At 44.0% G+C, this 20626-nt stretch overlaps 1 protein-coding gene across 1 annotated transcript in view; it reads left to right on the top strand.

The window, feature by feature from the left end:
- Positions 1 to 20626, top strand: part of LOC147684247 (putative cation-transporting ATPase 13A4) — a 446726-nt gene that overhangs the window by 156908 nt on the left and 269192 nt on the right. Inside the window, exons 6-9 of the mRNA XM_086944647.1 lie at positions 3637 to 3706; positions 4771 to 4905; positions 10775 to 10847; positions 18291 to 18422. Of these exons, the coding sequence (XP_086800773.1) occupies positions 3637 to 3706; positions 4771 to 4905; positions 10775 to 10847; positions 18291 to 18422 (410 nt within the window). The remainder of the gene's footprint in view (positions 1 to 3636; positions 3707 to 4770; positions 4906 to 10774; positions 10848 to 18290; positions 18423 to 20626) is intronic.

Below are 20626 nucleotides of genomic sequence, written 5' to 3'. Positions count from 1 at the left end.
ATCTTTGACGGCCTGCTGGAGATGGAATGGCACCCTGCGAGGGTGTTGAGCAACAGGACGGACTTGTTCATTTATGTGAAGTTTATTCTGACACTTATTCATCTTCCCCAGGCCGGAGAACAACTTTGGAAATTTATGAATTATATCAGGATCATTGTTGACTTGATACAGAATTTCTACTAGGCGAAGGCGTTCAGCGGCAAGCTGAGAAGGTAGTCCGCCTCTGGACCCTCAATAACATGTATGACAGCTGATATGGTCTTAGTCTTATATTTAAGGGTCATGGAGAATTGCCCAAGACAGTTCAGTGGCTCTTTAGCCGTCCATGTGTACACCCGGACATGCGCTGGGTTCAAGGTGGGCATTGGTTTCATCTTTCTATATTCAGTCACAGGGAGATAATTTAGCGATGCTCCGCTGTCTAGCACAAACTTAGTGCTAAGGTTTCCTACGAGGATATCGAGTCGGGGGTACTTTTTCAACTGGTCCAGGTTAGCCACCATGCTTGCATATTCATTGGTGTATTTAGGTTCCCAAGATGCTGACCGAAATTCTCAGGACGATGATCTGCAGACCCACTGAGATTGTCTCGACTCTCTACTAGAGTTTGGGGCCTCAGGCAATGATTGAGTGTGATCTTGTGAGGTTCGCACATGGTGACGCCGAGCGCCCGGCCTGGACGTTCGAGCTGCACCATTCCTCATTTCACCTTGAGGATCTCCACGCATAGCTTCCAAATCGTCCTTGTGCTTGCACTTCCGACACTGCTGGTCCATCACAGGACAGGAGTCTGTATGTGGGAGCTCATAACCACAACAATAACATTTCTTGGTACGATCCTCCCTTTTGTCTGGCCGACAGGTTTCAGGGTGCCGGTGTCCGGCTTGCTGGTGCCAGGCAGATTACCCGTCTCTTCTGGGCCTTTCTCTGGAACGCTTGCGGGATCTGACATTCTGGACTCTGTTGGCCTGCTCTCTTTTCTCCGCACGCCCTGACTCCATCTTCTTGGCGTGCTCCTCGGCCTGATCGTGCACCCTTGTCATCTCCTCAATTTCATCAAGTTTGTGACTTTTCTTTAACAGCTTCCTTCTAAGTGCTTCGGATTGACACCCGTCAATGATTCGAAGCCATATGGCATATTCTGTGGAAAATGTGTCAAAATTGCAATATTGGATAGTCGGCGCAGTCATGTTAAGTAAGTGCTCATCAGCTCTTCTTTGTCCTGTCGAGCCTGGTGAAACATGTATCTCTCGTAATCAACATTACGCTTGTGCAGGAACTTTTTGTTTAAGGCTTCACAAACTTTGGCATACGTCCCGGTTTCAGCCGGGGGCAGTTCTTTTATTACTTTGCTAATATCTTTTCCAACTACATTACGCAATGCAATCAACTGGTCTTCATCCACCGTCACCTTGGACCCTTTGATGTAGTCCCCGAAGTCTTCAACCCACTCCTGCCATCGTGACCCCTACTTTCACCAGCTATCAGAGTCAATGGCTCTGGGGGCCTCAGGTGGGTCATGCCCACTAGGATTGGCTTGGCTTCTCTTTGTGGTGAATTGTGCGTTGACATGATGAATGATTTTTCTAATGTTCCTGTTTCCTGTAACACTCTATCTCTCTTGCCCACGCGTGGTCATTTGGATTGTCTTGTGCTTGTACAAGAACTCTGTCGCTGCCTCAGGGCATTAGTGTGATTCACTGTTCACAGTTTCAAGTGATGCCCTTATTCACGCTGAGCAATCATCTCATGTTATTCATGTTTTTATCAGTTCATTACCTGTGGCTTGGAATGTCTCGGGCAAGTCTTCATGCAACAGGGTCACCTCATTCATGTGACTCGTCGGTACACTGTACTCGTGACACTTTATGTCTGCAATTCTGTGCAACACTACAAACGCTCGTGTCCTTTTTTGTCTTGCCTCTTGGGGTGATGCGCTCTTGGTACAGTCCGTCATTCGATCATTACTGTGCTCGAATTTCTTTAACTGAATGGCGCGCACTGATGCCTGACTCCAAGATGGCCGCTTCACTATTGACCAGGGAGGTCCTTCCCGTCTTGCCTGACTTCAAAATAGCCGCTTGACTGACAGTTTTCACTCTGCGATGTCCGACGGCATGCACTCTTCACTCGCACGATTTGTTGCAACAGGGACTCACCCGTCGCCACCACACTGCTGGCACAACGATCTCTCCAATCGTCTGCTTGTCTCTCGCCGGCCACTCCGCTTCACCAGGTACGCTTGGGCCGCAATTCAAACTTCGGCTTTTCGCGCGCATGCCACTTCGCACGCTTTTGGGGTGAGGGTCTCTCGTGGCGGGCTATCTCATCTGTTCAGTACTTTTCCACGCATTCATCCTGATCTCACACTTCTTACGATTTCGTAGCACAGTGGTACTGGGTGACTTCAGAGCTTGTCAGTAGGCCTCACACCATGCCGGGCCTCTTAGCTTCTCACCACTTCAGGCGCGGACCGGCGCCAAATTCAAAACTTCACCAATGCTCGACTGCGCTTCTTCGCTGGGGCTCTACGCGATCTCCCGATCACGGAACAGATACGAACTGATGGTCTCTCTTCTCTGGGCGGCAATTCTTCTTGGAGCACTTGCGTCGCAGCAGCGACTTCCTTCCCAATTTCTAGGAACGGGACCGAATGTCATTTGCGGTTTCAGGGACAGCAAGCTGTGCATCCCACCCTCGTCGCCAGTTGGTGTGTCTTCCTCGTAATAACGACAGACTACTTCTTTATGTATCTAAGAGCTTTATTCAACATGTGCTCTCAAGTCCCCGTCCCTACTCTAACTGACTAGCCCATCCCCTGGATCCTCCTCTTCCCCCCACCTCACTAGCTCCGCCCACCCAAATACTAGACCGCTCACAATCCCACAGCCACCACCTTCATGGTAAGTCGCCATGTTAGGCTTTGGTGGTTATTGTACCAAGCACAAAAGTATCAGTGAGATGTTACAGAGGTTTCTGCTGTGCCTTCCATGAGCCAGGATCAGTGTAAAGGGACACATGGCTCCATTCTCTGAAGTGACAACAGTGCTGCAGGCTGTGAGTGTGCACACTCCTCTCACACCAGAGACCTTCCCAGCCACCTCCAGTGATCCACTGCTTGCTCCGTCATTCCACACATAGGTCAGAGGTGACAGATGCATGGGTGTACAGATTCCCTTGTCCATGACTGAGGATCTCATCAAGTCAGGCTTTTCTTTGCATTGAATCACTTGTAGTCCTGTTTATAGCCTCATAAATGAAGGACTGCAAGAGAGCAATGAGCAAACCTGGACGGGAGAAGCTGCTCATGCATATACCTTGGAAACGTCACAGCTCCCATGATGCAGGATTCACTGGGACATGTGGGGAAGATGCAATCAGCTGCTACTTCTGTTGAACCCCAGTTTGTATCCTTGAGGTTCCCTTCATCCATGACCAAGTGCCTTGAAGTAGTACAAAAATCAGTTCACAGCCAAGAAGAGTAAATGTATCACAATCCTGAGAAGATCATTGGATCTGGAGAGTGGAGAGTCTTTCCACACATGTGCTCAAGGGGCTGGAACCTCAGGCAGGTATGATGTTTACATATTGTATGTTTTCAGTGTTTATTACTAACCAAGGAATTGTTCTTTCTAGGAAACTGATCTGCGGACCCAATGCTATTGAAGTAGAGGTAGTCCCAGTCTGGAAACTTCTCTACAAAGAGGTAGGAGGAGCTCCTGGACTCTTACTTTGTGCAGAAAATAACCAAATAAGCAGTTGATTGGCTGACACGATGTTTTAATAGGTTAATCAGTTATTAATCGGGTGAGCACAATGGCAGCTCTTTGAGATGTGACAAGCTAAATTAACATATAGAGATTCAAATATTCTGTGTCATAGCTGTAGCCTGAATCCATTGCATAATACCAAACATTTAGCTGCAGTTATGCATTTTTGCTGTCCTATTGGTGGTAATTGATCGAACAGTTTGTGGGAAATAATTAACTATCCCTAAAAACTGTACCCCACAATTTAAATTCATTATATTAATATCCAGGGATATTATGGGCCTGATTACGATGTCGATCGGACAAGCGTCCGACCGACACCGCAGCGGGATGGAACCGCCCGACTATTAGCCGGCACTTCCATCCACAGTATTAGGATTTGACCGCCCTACGGGTGGTTGGAAACATCCATTTTTCTATTACAGTTTGTGCGCAGTTCAAGCTGCAGTAGAAAAATTGATGTTTTCAAGCATCCCTGCACCTTGTGGCTGGCACCATGCTGTGCCTGCCACATGGAATAGGGATGTTTAAAGGGGCACAGGCCCCATGGCAGAGGGCAAGGGGCTTTGCTTGGGACCCCCAAATTCAATATCCGTCTACCTTTTGATGGCAGGCGGACCGCCATGAAAAGGCAGGCGGAAAGCAACATTGTAATCCCGGCAGGATAGCCAAGGCTGGCTTTGCTGCCGTTTTGGGATTAGTATACCGCCCGCCACCCCGACGGACTCAGTGAGCCCATTGGAAGCAGACCGGAATTCCATCGCGGGTTTCCCGCTGACTGCCAGTATCATAATTCTGCGTTCGAACGGAAACCTAGAATGTCGGGCGGAAAGCCTCCAAGGAGCTGGCAGGTGGATCTCAGACCCAGTGCTCTCTTGCTGCTTGCAGTAGTTCTTTCAGAACATACTGACCTCGAAAATAACTGGTTTATTGATTAATGTCAATAATCTAAATAACCTGTGAAAGCTACTTATATCTGTTTTCTCTTTGTTCTACACAGGTTCTAAATCCCTTTTACTGGTTCCAAGCTTGTGCTATGGCTCTTTGGTTGTACTTTGAGAACTATGAACTTTTCTGTATCATCATCGTTATGACTCTAGTTTCCGTGACAGTCACGACCTATGACCTCCGGAAGGTGAGTGCCCTGACTGGCCCAGAAAAGTCATCTCTTTGGTAGAGACTCTGTGAGTGTGAAATGATGAGAAATGCAAAATCTAGCTAAGGGCAAACAGTGAGGCCTGACTTGAAGGCTGTGGGGCTGCAGCTGGGTGCAATAGTCATACATCAAGCTGACCTAAATATACTGTTAAGGCTAAACTTTGCATTCAGTGCTGCCCCTCTCAGTGGGTGAGGGGATAATGAACAAGGGAAGCAGGGGCTATGGTGGGGGTCATTTCATCTACAAGAGAAGTGACATACCAAGCCATACTATGCCATGCCATACCATACCATAACTTGCCATACCACACCTACTATACCATACCACACCATACTATACCATACCATACCATACACTACCATAAACCATACCATTGCTTTTGTATGTCACTAGATTATCCAAGACGGCAAGTATCCGTCACTTGCGGCTTCTGCTCATCTTGAGTACCAACCTACTTGGTTGCTACTCGCGAGTAGCAACCAAGTAGGTTTGTACTCAAGATGAGCAGAAGCGAGTAGCAACCAAGTAGGTTTGTACTCAAGATGAGCAGAAGCCGCAAGTGACGGATACTTGCCGTCTTGGATAATCCGATGCCCATGAAGCGATAGTTACCGCTTCGAGTGTTTTCTCCTGAACCAGGAAAAGACACATTTTTACACCAGACCATAATTTGTGGTCTTCATTTGAACGAGGGCAGGACGCACCTTAGCGTGTGCGGACCACCCCGCTCAAACCTCACGGTCCTGACGAAAACCAAATAATTTTTCCATATGGTTGAAACGTGTAGACCTATTTTTAACTAAATCACATAGCACACTACGCTATTTTTAATTTATCACACTTCTCGAGGCACCAAAGCCTTCCTAGTTAGGCACAGGTGCCACATTGATTTTATCAGGGTCCAAGCACTCAAGAATAAAGTCTTGAAGTGAGTAGTCTTGGCCCTTTTTAATACACGTATCACTGTAACTTTTTGCACATATAAAAAACAAGAAACCCGCTCCACTGTAGTCAGGTGTCGCAGCACACCCTATGGGCACTCTGCCTATGGGGTGGGACCCCGATGATGAAGCATGTCACCAACCAGGTTGGTGAGTGAGGGGTCTTCTTCAAGGACAAGCACTGTCCAGTAACAGGTTGGGCACATAGTGCTAACCTGAGCCTCGCGCTCCAGATACAGAAAGAATTCATTTTCTGTATTTTCCTCCTAGGGGGGTACTCCTCCATTGTTGTTAAATACTTAGGGACACAACAGTGGTGTTGTTCTTCTGCTGCTGCACTAATCCTGGAGTCGGTACACACCTGATAACTGTTAGGCCTCTCAGTCTCAGGGTGGTCTTCCTGTAAATATTTTGCCTTTACCCTCCAATTCTTGCTTAAATTAATCTTTGTCCACTCTAGGACTCTGTGCACTTTACCACCTCAAATGACGTCTTTCCAATGATGCATAGACGTCATTTAGAAGTCACCAGGGGTTTCAAATGAGGCCCCTGGCACTGCCAATGTGACCCCTGCCTTGCCCTTGGGACCCCTAGCCTCAGAGGGGGTGAAGGTAGCACCAGAAACTGAGAAACAGGGACAGTTTGCTGGGAAAAATGCTCCAGGGTTGCAGAAAACAGCTGCTGTTCGTGGCAGCACCATTTGAGATTGTAAGAGTTACAGGACAAAGAAATGTCCCATAATCTGACCCTTCCCAGCTGTCCCCATCTGACAGTGCCAGGCTGCGTGAAAGGTCTATGCAACACTGGAGTGGGGTGTATTGCATGAGCATTGAGAGGTGCCACAGATCCTAACATAAACTGGAACAGAATACCCCTGTTAGAAGATATCCAGAAATCCTCCTCTAGAATACGTACATTCTATAATGCTTTACTTGCCAACGCACCAGATGATACTGAACGTACAGAAGCAACCTGGGCTAGTAAATTAGGCAATCCAGATGTGGATTTAGACAAGGTATTGACAATGGCCTCCCAATTTCTACTTTCCACCAATCTTAGGGCTCAGCTGTATAAAACAGTATAATATCTGTATTATACACCAGACAAAAATGCATGCTTGGGGGAAAACTGACAGCGACCGCTGCCCTGGTGCAAAAGTGGACCTGCGACTCTTGTGCATATGTTCTACGAATGTGACAACTTAGGGCTTTTTAAGAAAATTATTTGGGAGTTTTGGAGGGAGGTGTTTGGACGAGATCTGCCGGAATCACAAACAATTTGTATGCTGGGATATGATTGCACTTTGAGACTGCACCACAGTGAGGTAGTAATGCTATTTATTGGTTCTGCTTTATACCGCATCATTTTGGCTACTGGCTGGAAAGAGGAAGATCCTCTGTGCTTCCAAAACTGGCTTGCTAGATTCCTGGCAGTCTATAACTATGAGTCAGCGATTTATGCTGCTAGGGGGCTTAAGTCCAGGATGCGGGGGAAAAGATTTGGTCTCCCATCACGGCCTGGTCTTCTCTGTCCCCGTCTGATTGATATGTATTGTTTCCTAATGTGTTCTCCCTCTTTTTTTTTTGTCTTCCCAGGAACCGTGAGTCAGTGTGTTCGATCGACTTATGTAGTGTTAACATTAGGGATCAGTATGTTTTCGCTTCCTGTATGTAATTTATTCCTATCCGTTCTTCTTGTTTTTTGTTGCCCTCTTTGCTAGCTGAACTATACAATTTGTTTTCTTTTTTATCTAAAACATATGGATACATTGTAATGGAATTGTTTTCTAAAATAGAAAAAAAAAAGAAAAAAGAGAGGTGCCACAGATCAGGTTTGCTGAATGTGTTTGTTGATATAGGGTACACTGCTACAGGCCAGGATTGAGGGGCACTGTACACCTGCTAGAGCCCCCAGTTACTGGTGGAACAGTGTGGGGGGGGTGTTGCATGTCAATAATCAGGAGTATGGTTGAGCTGTGTTTGTGTTCTAGTACTGGAAGACCAGTGGGTAGGTCCTGCCTTAGACGCTAACTGGGGGTTACCAGGGACAGCAGCTGACACCCCTGGATTTCCCTTTGTGGCATGAGTCACTGTCCTTGTGACTCCTGACCTCAAAAGTAGCAGGAGCAGGACCCGAACACAAACTGTGCTTAAGATTTCTATTTATTGTATTTCAAAGTATCCCTGCCTCCATCTCAAAAACCTCACGTCCTTGCATACTGCATGGTCCTGAGTCTGAGGACATGTATTCCCTCTGAAAATGACTAAGAGCATGCATTACTTCAGTATCCATATATGCACCCACTCTCCAGCTGGGTAGAAAAATGATTAGTATCTTAATTGTTATTGGCAAAGTATTCTTATAAAGTTCCATTGTAATATTCTACTTAACTATGACTGAAAAGCAACATGAAATGATAAGTGGGTAAAGGCAGGCACACAATAACTGGGATCTAATTTAAAAATGAAAACAAGCTCACAGTCTCAATTCAGAATAGGTAATTGTTTTCAAAATTGCAGAATTACGAATACTTGGCTACTGTACATAACAATTTAACCATTTATTAAAATAGTGCTTAACAAGCACTATTTATTGAAAAGGAAAAAACTGTATTTCTCCACTCCTGAAGTGAATAATCCATACATATTTCTTTAGTTATTTAAACCAATTAGATATAAGGGACCCTATATTAAATCGCAAATGTATTGTAAGAAACAAATATGTTAAAGGTTAAAGATTAAAATACGAGGCTCGTGAGCATACATTAATGAATTCTACTTGGTTACTATGAGGACATTCATCCTTTGCAGTCTGGTTACAAACCTCTGCATTAAGAAAGGCGAAACATTGTGGAAGAGGAACTGATGTTGTTAGAAGTGTAGCCCCCAAACATTCCTACCGTTGACAGCATTTAAAATCTCTGCTACCTGGTGGAAACCTCAGCAATCTGGGATCTGAGGGTCTAAGATCGATTTTATCCAAGGGTTATATCAACTATCTTAATACCTACGCTAGACCAATTTGGTAACCTGAGGACCACTTCTGCTCCCCAAAGCTCAGCCAGTAATATATGTTTAACCTAAGGAATAATGTTGTCTTAAGTCTCCAAAATCTGCTTAACATTATGGATACATTTGCTGTTCAAAGTCGGTGAGATCTTGATACCATAAGCGATCGCTTACGCAACACTCTGGGTCTGAGCATTTGAAACTATAGTCCTCATTACGAAGGTGGTTGGATCGACCATCCGACTACCGTCCTTGTGAGACCTTTCTGACCGCCAAAGCCGAGAAGGTTACCCAGCTGTATTACAATGTAGCAGGTAGATGCGGTCGCATCTAAGGCAGAGCACATACCCTCAAATATGTCACTGCTAATGCATACAAAACTCACAGAAAACATGTGTATTGTACACATAGTCATGACAAATGTTGGGATATGTCTTGTGCACCATGTACCCCATTGCTTGAGTGTGGTGGATTGTGCACAGTCCAGTCAATGGGGATACATATCGATTGGGATTTACATGGATTCCGGCACCCACAGGATCGTAGTCTTCAGGGTACAGCGGCCCAGGTGTAGGGGGGACCTGGAGGAAAGGATCCATGGCAGAGGCTGCTGGAGAAAAGCGGATTTGGGTGAGTATGCACCCCAATCGTTCTTTTCCAAAGACTCTAGGCAGGCGGTCGGAGCGCTATGGTCGGGTTGTTAGGAACCCACCTCATAATCCGGGCAATGGTACGAGATCCTTGTACTGTCTTATGGCTGCTGTTTTTCTCTGACTGCCACCTCAAGGGTTGCAGAAAAGCTGTTAGTGATCTTTCAACTGTCGGTCGGAGTATACGATACATGCATCATAATTCGAGGGTCAAACCGACTGCCTCCGCTGAGTGTGTGGCAGTCCAACCCCTTCTGACAGAACCGCAGAAGCCGCTCCGACCGCCATTGTAATGAGGCCCCATGTTTGGATAATTGAACCAATGCATGATTATTTAATGATAGTGCCTTGGCATTGCAGGTTACTACTGGTTATGCATAGTTGTGCTTATCTGTGCAATTGCTGTACTGGTATATATAATGACTGACCCGGGGCAGAGTCTGACATTGAATTAGTTGACATATGATTGCAAACTAAAATACACTTTTATGAACTTTCATAACTCTAGTGATTTTATTGATCTTGTACTTGTAATTTACTTTAGTTGAGTGTTTTCAAATGCATGTTCATTGAACATTATTTCCTGTGGTAACAAGGAGGAATGAGACTTGTGTTGTCACTTCCTGTGATGTCATCAGCATTAAATGGGAATGCAATGTTATTTCCGCTACCCCTCGCATTTTTGGTGAGTCGACACATATGGGTAGATGTACACAGGGCAATATCTAATTCACTAATTGCCCCTTTTAGCCAAATCAGTTGCCAATCTTTGACAAAAACTGGGGGTCCTTCTTCCATCGTATCCAACCTGAGAGGTTATTTTAAAATGGCATGAGTGCTGTGAGGTTTTCTTGTGGTATGATGACATTACTGGATACTCTTCAGGGACAAACCCAACCTCTCAGTCAGTCTAAGCAACAAAGCAGGAGATATTAAGCATCATTGAGTGGCCTCAACCCAAAACGTTTGGAAAACTAATTAAGGTTTAACCATTTCACTTGTATTATTTACCAAGATCTTTTACTCCTAGTAAAGTGATGCACATGATGAACCGATGATGTGTTAAACCACGTCTGAGGACTACAAGGATTCTTATGGGTGTTAGAGGAGTGTTGATGTCCCATCTCAGAATTCAATTCTAATCCCATTGTTAGAAAGGAATTATAAATCTGTCTAGGATGTAAACAAAAGTGTGTAATATTTCTGCTCATAGTAACTTCTGCGTCTTTTTGCTCCTCCATAACAGCAATCCGTTAACCTGCATAACTTGGTTGCGGCGAACAATAGCGTCATGGTCACCGTGAGTCTAAAAACTGGAGGTGAGTTCTTTCTAATTGTGACCAGAGGTTGTGCCTTAATATTGGAAGGTTCAGAATTAGAAGCGCTTCGAGAGCTAAAGGTCTAATTTGGCATGAGCCATCAGTTGCCAAAAACACATTGCATGGAGTGGATAAACACATATATTTTAAAAAATGTTCAAAAGTTTTTGCATCTGTTTAAGGACCTACATGTCATTGGTCCGATTTCCGTTAAACCGTTCTTCTCCTAATAAATTCCACATAGACCTGGCTCATCCTCAGTCCACCTTCTCAATGCTCCTAAGATTAAGAAAGTGCATCAAGACAGGAGATCCTTTGCTTATCAGATGGGAGTAAATGGAATCTTTGTTACTCTACATTAGATGTCAATCTAATTTGGTCACCTTCTAGAACCAGTACAACCCCGACTAATCTCTTCCAAAATATCTTTTTATCAACTTAGTTTGGTTTGGTCTTCTTCTTTAGCATTAATAGGCTACCCTGGGTCATTGTGGTAAACAATACAAATAACATGTAAACACAGATAATACCATCAGATGTCAACGACAGCCCAAAATTCAACTGATCCCAACCTTATCCCTAAACAGAGGGACGCTTTTTTCGCCTTCATTTTTTAGTTCAATGAAGAAACCATTTGCTGTAATTCCATTCAACATATATTTGACTGCTATGGCTGAGTCTGTAAAAAGTGTGTCCCACACCACAACGTGCAATTCCAAGTCTAGTGCATGTGGTGCAGAGATAAGTGTGATACTACCCTGTCCTAACTCTTCACTGTGGAGAGCGGTCCCTTCCACATAGACACTTTCATGCTAGTGTTCGCCATCTAAAAGTGATTGTGTTTCACTCTTGGTGCACAATATGACATATTAAATCAGCCTTTGAAATGTGGTTCCTTGATCTAGTTTGTCACAAGGGGTGCTGTCCATAACTGGATTATTACAAGTTATTCAGAGGTTCTGTAAGCTGAGATATATGACCTAATGATGACTACCATACTCCTCTCCATCCACAGAAAGGTTTTAAAGTATGGCCAAAGTGGGCTCTTGTCCACCGCCCCAGCTATCCAGATGGCGTGCATTAATTGACCAGGATAGCCACACTGTAATTACTGTTTTTAAAAACAGTTACTCAAGTACTGTGATGGTGATCATCGTTCTAATTTCATGACATGGAGATTACAACTCCTGTAAACCCATTATCTTTTGGTGAAGATAGTTATGTCACACAACAACAATAAATGCAATGCATTTATGTTGCGGTGAGTGCTTGACATTGTTGCATATCAATGATTTCATCATAGACAGATTGGCGATTCTTTTAAACCAGCTCTCAGATTGGGGTTGTCTCTTCCAATAAGGCAATTCAACAAAGCAGTTTTTTTGCTTAGAAACAATGTGGACTTCTAAACAGACAATATCATCACTCCAGTCACAATAAGTGACTGCCTGCTATTGTTAATAAGTTATTGTACATGCCAGTGTTTGTTTTTAGGCAGTACTGTTGTCTCGTCCATTTAGAGTGTTCCTATCCTTTTCCCTATATTTGATGTCTCCTTTTGGAATACAAAACAGACAAGAATGAAGAGAAACATACTCTTTGTTTCAAAAGATATAGCCCAATATAAGGCACAGCAGTAGTGCACTGGACGACTCATACTTTGAGTGAATACATGCAAGGCCAGAAAATGACATTCATCTTCTTCCTCCTCAAATTCCTTTTCCTTATTTTTGCCACATCGGCGAAGGAAGCATGACCGGATCCCTGAAAATTTGTCTCTTCATAGACCCTTGCAAATTTCTGTAGCATGAGTAAGGCCATTTGTGCAGGAGGCATACATAAACGATGAACAAAAAAGAAAGAGACATTTACATAACATGAAATCTCATCTTTCCCATGCCAGGGGAAGATGAGATTTAATACTAGATAGAAGCTGTGTCATCACACTGATTAGAAAGACCATTTTTATCTTCTTGATATTTGAAATTTACTTAGCTTCATGTTCCAATATGTAATATCAAAAATCCCACAGGTGTGTGGTTAGGGACAAACATTACCAACTCTCCCCAGTCTAGAGATAGGCCATGAACCAACTTCCAGAGTTTTTACAAAAGTAGTGCATTGACTAGTTGCTTTTTGTATTGGGAGGGAATATCTACATTTCGCAATGTAAGGATTGTCTGATTCAGATACGACCTATTCACCAGCAAGATGACCTTGTAGTATACCAAAAGGGTTGCTGATACTTTACTTTGACAAAATATGTATTTCCATGCTATCTTTCCAGTGATGTGGCTTTGACAGAAGTAAATATTTATCCTCTCCAAGAATATGGATTCTGCTGAAAGACAGGGCACATCTCCAGCTTTGGCTAAATCATATTGGTAGATCTGGATAGGATATAGCTCATGGGTTTATCAGTAGGCCCAGGGAAAAGGAAAAAAACTGTCTTCAATAGGAAGTAAGTTGCAATGATATCCCACAGCCTTCAGGCTTTTGCTTCGGTAGCAAGTGGTAATGGGGAGGAATAACATAATGATGAAACAGGTGTGTGTGCATGTAAATTGGCAGAGATGAAGCATATCCTGGTTATTAGCACCAATAGCACTAAGTCTTTGCTGTTGGGTGAATTTGCACCTTCTCCATGGAAGTGGCTAGTTAAGACAAGCTTGTCCTTTACTACAATATCCAGTCTTGAACTGAGAGATTTTCAGAATGATTCATGTCTTTCAACATATCAGTTGCAGACTTGTTTGCCTTTACACTCAATGCCCATGCTCTGGCCTTTTGCATCAGATTTCCGGATCATGCGGTTTTTGATGACAAAAAACATGGACTCTGTCTTGGCAGGTGTCTCTTCTATGGTTTCACTCCCTGTCCACAGATACTGAGTTCTGGTCAGGCTGATGGACAATGTGGCAGCATAGATTGTCTAGATGGTTCCATGCTGGCTAAGAAGTTGGTAATTCTCCTCACTGGTTCAGCTGGCAGTCATGCCAGCATAGAGACACCCAAACAATGTGATCCCCCAAGTCAATGGCCTGATCAGTATTGAGGTTGGGCTGGACGTTCTTCGAGGTTGAGGCTTTCAATGGAGGTGGGGAAGGCTATTTAAAGGCAGAGCAGTCGAGTTATTCTGAGTACCTATAGGAGTCAAGAGATGGGGATCTGGAAGAGGAAACATTGATGGCCAGGCTACTTTGAGAAAGCTTGCCCACCAGCAAATATTGAGTGACGGCCACTGATTAAATGCTAGTATTAATGGTCCTTCCAGACATTCCTGACCACTGAAACAACCTGTCTTGCTAGTCACAGATACATTGGCTAAGCACTTGGAAGATGTAAGATTCATGTAACATCGGGAGTCAGTCCTTGGTAGACAACATGCAGTGATATTGAGGATTGATGCAACATTTAGTCTTAAGACCCTCTCGATATACCACTGAAAATATTCAGCTGAGACTTTGTCTAGATGGATCAGATCCACTGTTTTCTTGGTTTATTTCATTGCTGGCTCAATCTTTGTGAGGGGATTCAAGAAAGATCATCAGAGTGCCGGCTTAGTTTGGGGGAATCCCTGTAAGTGACATTTGTGAGACAGCTCACCGTCAATTTGGGTGACATTTCACATGAATGGCGGACTCTAGTGCTATCTACATTTAAGGTTAGAGTACTTTTGACAGTTACAAAATTATTTTCCATAATGCAACAGCTCTTTATTTTGGTTATATTTCTTTGTGGCTCAGTCCAAAGCAATGAATTTACAAGATCTCAGGTTATTAATATAGACATGTGGACTATGCTTTGATTAATCACAGCTAATCTTCGCTACTCATAGTCTCACTCTTCCTTCTCGCAGTCTTTTAGACCTGTCAACCTTAGGGTGGATTACCCACAAACAATCTGCCTTCCTCCTACACTTTGCTACCTTCAATTGTGCTGTTTTTGGAACTCTGCACACTTTACCACGGCTAACCTGTGAAAAGGATCTTGTGCTCTCTCCCCTATACATGGTAATATTGATTCATCCCCAATTGGCATATTTAATGTGCGTATAAGTTCCTAGTAAAGTGATAATACATGTAGCCTGGGCCTATAAATTGAATGCTACTAGTGAGCCTGCAGTACTGATTGGGCCACCCACTTAAGTAGCCCTTTAACTATGTCTCAGGACGGTTATTTCAGAGCCTGTGTGTGTAGTTTGATCTGCCATGTCAACCTGGCAAAATAAACATTTTGCCAGGCCCTAACCTTCCCTTTTTTATACATATAGGTCACCCCTAACGTAGGCTGTGGACAACTCAAAGGTCATGATGCAGTGTATTTAAAAGGCAAGACATGTGCTTTTTAGATTTATATGCTCTGGTAGTGAAAGACTCTCAAATTCATTTTTCACTTCTGCAAGAACTTTCTCTCTCCTATAGGGTAACATTGGGATTACTTTATTATAGCTTATAAGTGTAATTTCCAAATCGGAGGCTATAACTGAGCCGAGTTTTGTGTCTCTGGAATCCTAATTTAAAATCCTAATTTATGGCTTAAATTAAAATTCTGAAAATGCCACATTTAGAAAGTTGCCATTTTCTTGCTTTAACTATTTGGTGCCTTCTAGGCTGTCTCTGATCACATGACTGGATGCAGTTGACAGTTGGGCTTTGTAAATCCCTCATTGACAGACACACACAATGGGAGCTTAGATGTGTCTCAATGATCCATCTCTGGCAGGATGGAAGGGAGGTGGTGGGCATAGCATCACACCTGAAGAGGCCATGTCCTAGCCACACACTAAGGGCTGCCCCTGTAGTGAGTCTGGAGCCATGACAGGAAGGGCATGGATTTTGTGCACTTCAAAGACATGTCTTTGAAGTCTCCCAACTTCAAAGGCATCACTAGGTATAAGTAATGGACCTCAGTCTCCTCTGCATGAGTACACTTCTGGACCTGTAGATACTCTGCCAGGAAGAAGGACTGCTGAGCTGCTGAAAGGACTGCTGATCTCCTGTTTGTGCTTTATTGCTATGCTGCCTGCTGTCCTCTTGCCTGGTTGAGATTGACTGGGTCTGCATCTCTTTAGCCCAGAACCCAGAGTGACTTCAAGGGCTAGTTGGTTGGCTTCCTTATTTGAATCCTCAAGGACAGAACAGGCTTCCAACCCCCTGCACCTGTACTCTTTTATCTGTGAGTTCACCTTGCCAAGTGGCACCAACCTAGTTCTGGACCCTTGAAAGTGGGCCTAAGGCCTTGCCAGTGCAACCAACACATCTTCACTGCTAAGCGATGCATCTCTGAGCAGAACTGACACCTCTCATTGGCTGAGCAGTGCATCCTTGAGCAGAACCACAGCATCGCTGCTGATTGGACCCATCGTATAAAGAATCACATAACCACCACCTCCGGCATCTTGGGACTAACACATTCCCCTCAGAACCTGCACTGCGATGCTTCCCCCTGCACAGCTCCTAGCATCTCCAGTTGACAGAAGTGTCGATAAAGATGCCCAAACTCCAAACGCAGCTTCACCACTCATCAGAGCCGATGCATTGCCTCAGCTGCGCATCTCATCCTTAACACTGGATATCCCCAATAGCACATTTCGCTTCTTGACCCTATTTGTCACTATAAACTTTAAAACATCTCTATCTAATTAGATTTGTTTTTGTCTGGCTTTATTTGTATTTATGTAAATCAGAGCTTTTTTTCTAACCTTGTGTGGAATCATTTGATGGGGGAATAGCCCTCCCTGACATTCGTAAATACTACTGGGCAGCCCACCTCTCAGCGATCAACCAGGGGACGTACAGTGACGGCAATGATCCCGGTTACGGGATGGACAGATGGTTGCTCCCTGGGGGGAACTATGAGGTTGCACTCTAGTCCAAACCAGGCACACACCGACTCACTGGACCGACACAACACTCTGTACAGATATGGCATATAGCGCAGAAGAAACTTGGATGGTCGGACGTCCTCACAATGGCCACACCATTATGGGCCTCCGAAAAACTGGGTAACTTGGGGCATACTAAGGGGTTCCGAAACTGGGATCTAATTGGAATCTCCCAAATCAAAGACATCTGGGGCCCTAAAGGGATCCACACGTTCGCCCATTTACAAGACACATTTGAATTGGCACAAACCAAATTCTTCAGATACATGCAAGTGCGACACTCTCTGCAGGAGAACATCCCACCAGAGACTAAATTACCACAAATCTCCCCACTCGAAGACAGATTACTTGATGGAGACATGACAGAACACGCCATCTCTCTCACATATAAAAAGTTAATCAATAACCCCCCTGACATGCACCCTTCCCTAAAAGAGAAATGGGTTGCTGACGGGCTAGAGATAGATGAAGAGGAATGGCTGTATGCTCTTGCCTCCCCACAGGAGGTGGCAATTTCAGCCCGACTACGACTAATCCAGCTGAAAGTACTGCACAGAATATATATTTCATGTACGAGATTACAAATGATGGGGAGAGGAGGCGATGGAATTTGCAGACGGGGTGTGGCAGAACAGGCACCTTTTTCCACATACTATGGGATTGCCCACAGGTGCAAAGGTACTGGAGACGGGTGGTGCAATGTATGCAGGAGGTGTGGGAGGTAGAGGTTCGTCTGGAGGCCAGGAGGTGTCTCCTGAACATCTGGGAGCCCACAGACCTGTCTCCGAGGGGGAAAATGTGGGTGACACTTGGTCAAATGGTGGCAAAAAGGAACATCGCCAGATTGTGGGGTAACCCTAACCCACCAAAACTGACAGACTGGCAAAGCGACATGGACTGGTGCATACAGTAAGAAAAAACTGTGTACATAGCAAGAGGGTGCCCTCGGAAATGGGTAGAAATATGGACACGCTGGAATGACTTTAGGAGAAACATTTGTGAGCCTCCACATACCCCACAGACTAGCTCAGAAGACATAGAATAAATTGACTTCTCAATGGCTTTGTACGCATGAAACTCACTGTACTGTCAATGTATCATTGGTGCTGCAACCGACTCGATTGTGATGTAAATTGATGACCCTGTTTGTGTTTTTTGGTTTTTAATACTAAAATGGAAAAGAATTTTTATGAAGGACAATACTGTTTAAAGTTATAAAATAAAAAATAAAAACCGGAACTACATTAATCTGCATTCTACCGCGAACCACATACACATGCTGATTTATGACGCACCCCCGGGTTGACGGCACAGGGGCTGTGCACTCTACAACTACTGCATAACATGAAGAAATGTTGCGGCCAGCCCGAGGAGTTGTAGGCCAGAAGGTGTGTGATGATCACAACACAATAAAGGTCTTTAAAAAACAAAAAACAAAAAAAAATTGCTTGTCTCAGTTATCTACATTTAAGAAAAGCTGCAAAAGCGCAGCGCCAGGTTAAGAAGTATCCATAATAACAGACATGTGTAAACAAATATGTTTTCTTATTTTGCAGAGTACAAAGAGGTGGAATCACATAATTTAGTCCCTGGAGATGTCATTATATTAACTTCAAACAAGCTTTATTTGCCGTGCGATGCTGTACTCATCAACGGGAGTTGCATTGTAGATGAAGGCATGCTTACAGGTATGAACTTTATTTATGTCTTCTTCTGTGGTACAGTTAGTTTTCTTTAGGTTTCTGATCACTAGTTATTGCTGTCACATTTTCACATCTTTCCTGTGTCAATGAAAGGGATTACAGTGTGAGATTCACCCTCTTCCCCTGCCAGTACACCTGGTTGTGTATAGTGTGTCCTTGCCTTGTCTGATGGGGCTTCCTGTAGTCTTTGCAATGAGTTAGTCAAGTCAAAATAAACTTTATTTGGCCGAAGGCCAGAAAAGCAAGCACACAAGAATAATGAAACATGAATGAAATGTTTTCATCTTGTGCGGAGATCCTGTGCTATAACCATTTTTTGTAACAATTATATGATAAAATTCCATTTAAAAAAGTGTAGAAATTCAGTGTAAAACTTCAATATTGTAAAACAGCCATTGCAATTGATATCACCTCCTAATATGGAATGTCTATTTTTCTCAAATGAAGGACCGGCCAGGACATTTCAAGTTAGTCTAAGGACTGCAAGAAAACTAATTCAGCCTTATGCTGTCACACATTTTTCCTACGTAATGGCACCAAAAAGCTACATCTTGTCCCTTGGTACTAAGAACAGAACAGCAAGAAATGGCTAGCACTTTGAATCGAAATATTGTCACGCACACAAAAAGAGAAATCTTGATTCCAGGCACCCCATGAGACAAAGGCAAATTTTTAAGTGCGAAGTCTAAAAAGAATAACCAATGCCAATGTGTAGGAGATACAATTACCCTCAAATAGGGCTCAATGCCATGAGTTGTTGAAAGCTGTGCAAAATCAGCAATAGATGGGCCAGCTCCAGACATTTATTCAGATAATCAGTCAGTTAAAAGAGCTTCATTTCGACAATATATGCCATAAAAGCAATATAAATAATAAAACCCACAAAATATCATACAAAGATTATACTTGAAATCCAAAGCACAGCATGCATACAAAATGGGTCCACATCATAGCCCTATTGGCTAATGTAAATCTTTCTAGCTTATAACACAGCATTTTGACATTAAAACAGATTAGATTACATTTGACATCTTTTGTCCCACATCCATCACAAAGACTTAGCAATAGACGTTGCATATTGCGCTGAAGAATCTGGTGCCCAGATTCTTACAGATCTGCTTTAGTATTTTTTTTCAGTGGCCCCCATAAGCAGGACAAACAAATGGAATTTGAGATTATGTTTTAATTTGGTCGCCACATATTGGACATTTGTTGTCAGCATAGGAGGACCATGTGCAAGTCAAGGATTTTAGTGGCGAGAGTACCTGCCCGGAATTTGTAGTATAATCTCATATCGATAGGTTTCGCTATTATATCACAGTTTTTGCTCATACCAAGGGGTGGGCTCAAATTCTTAGAACCTCCCTGTCAATGAGGTACGATTGGGTGCTCTAAGATTGTTTGTTGTAATCTTCAGCGCCTGTACGGCCCTTTGCTGGGGCAGCTGTTGCGCTATACAAATTGCAGTGACATAACATAACATAACATCCGCCCTGACTTCGTCAGAAGCGGTTGCTCCCTACTGCCCTTGCTCGCTCCTGCCTACTCTGCCTGGTATCGTTAGCGCTGCGCTGCTGATCTCAATTAGCGCTTGACCGTGCCTGCAGTATTATTTCATTATTTCATTATTTCATTATTTTCACGTGCCTGTTTGTTTGCTCGACAGTGCCTGCATTGTTTCATTAATTCTGAGTGCCTGTGTTGCTTAGCTCGCATTGCCGCATCGTTTGTTTATTTATTGCTGTGCTGCTCACCGCGTAAATAATTTATTCACTTTCCCCAACCCGGTCTGCACTTCCGTTTTAGCCGCCATTAGCATTGTTGTTGTTGTGCCCGGAGCCCGCCCCCTCCACCACGCACCCGCCTCCCAGCTGCTCCTCCCTCCCACTAAGAGGCAAGGCTTCCCCCCGACCACCGAAGCGCTGTGACCGTCCGGACTTCGTCAGAAGCGGTCGCTCCCTACTGCCCTTGCTCGCTCCTGCCTACTCTGCCTGGTATCGTTAGCGCTGCGCTGCTGATCTTAATTAGCGCTTGACTGTGCCTGCAGTATTATTTCATTATTTCATTATTTTCACCTGCCTGTTTGTTTGCTCGACAGTGCCTGCATTGTTTCATTAATTCTGAGTGCCTGTGTTGGTTAGCTCGCATTGCCGCATCGTTTGTTTATTTATTGCTGTGCTGCCCACCGC

Source organism: Lissotriton vulgaris, chromosome 11 (assembly GCF_964263255.1).
Source record: "Lissotriton vulgaris chromosome 11, aLisVul1.2, whole genome shotgun sequence".
NCBI classification, from domain to species: Eukaryota; Metazoa; Chordata; class Amphibia; order Caudata; family Salamandridae; genus Lissotriton; species Lissotriton vulgaris.
This window is presented reverse-complemented; position numbering and strand designations above follow the sequence as displayed.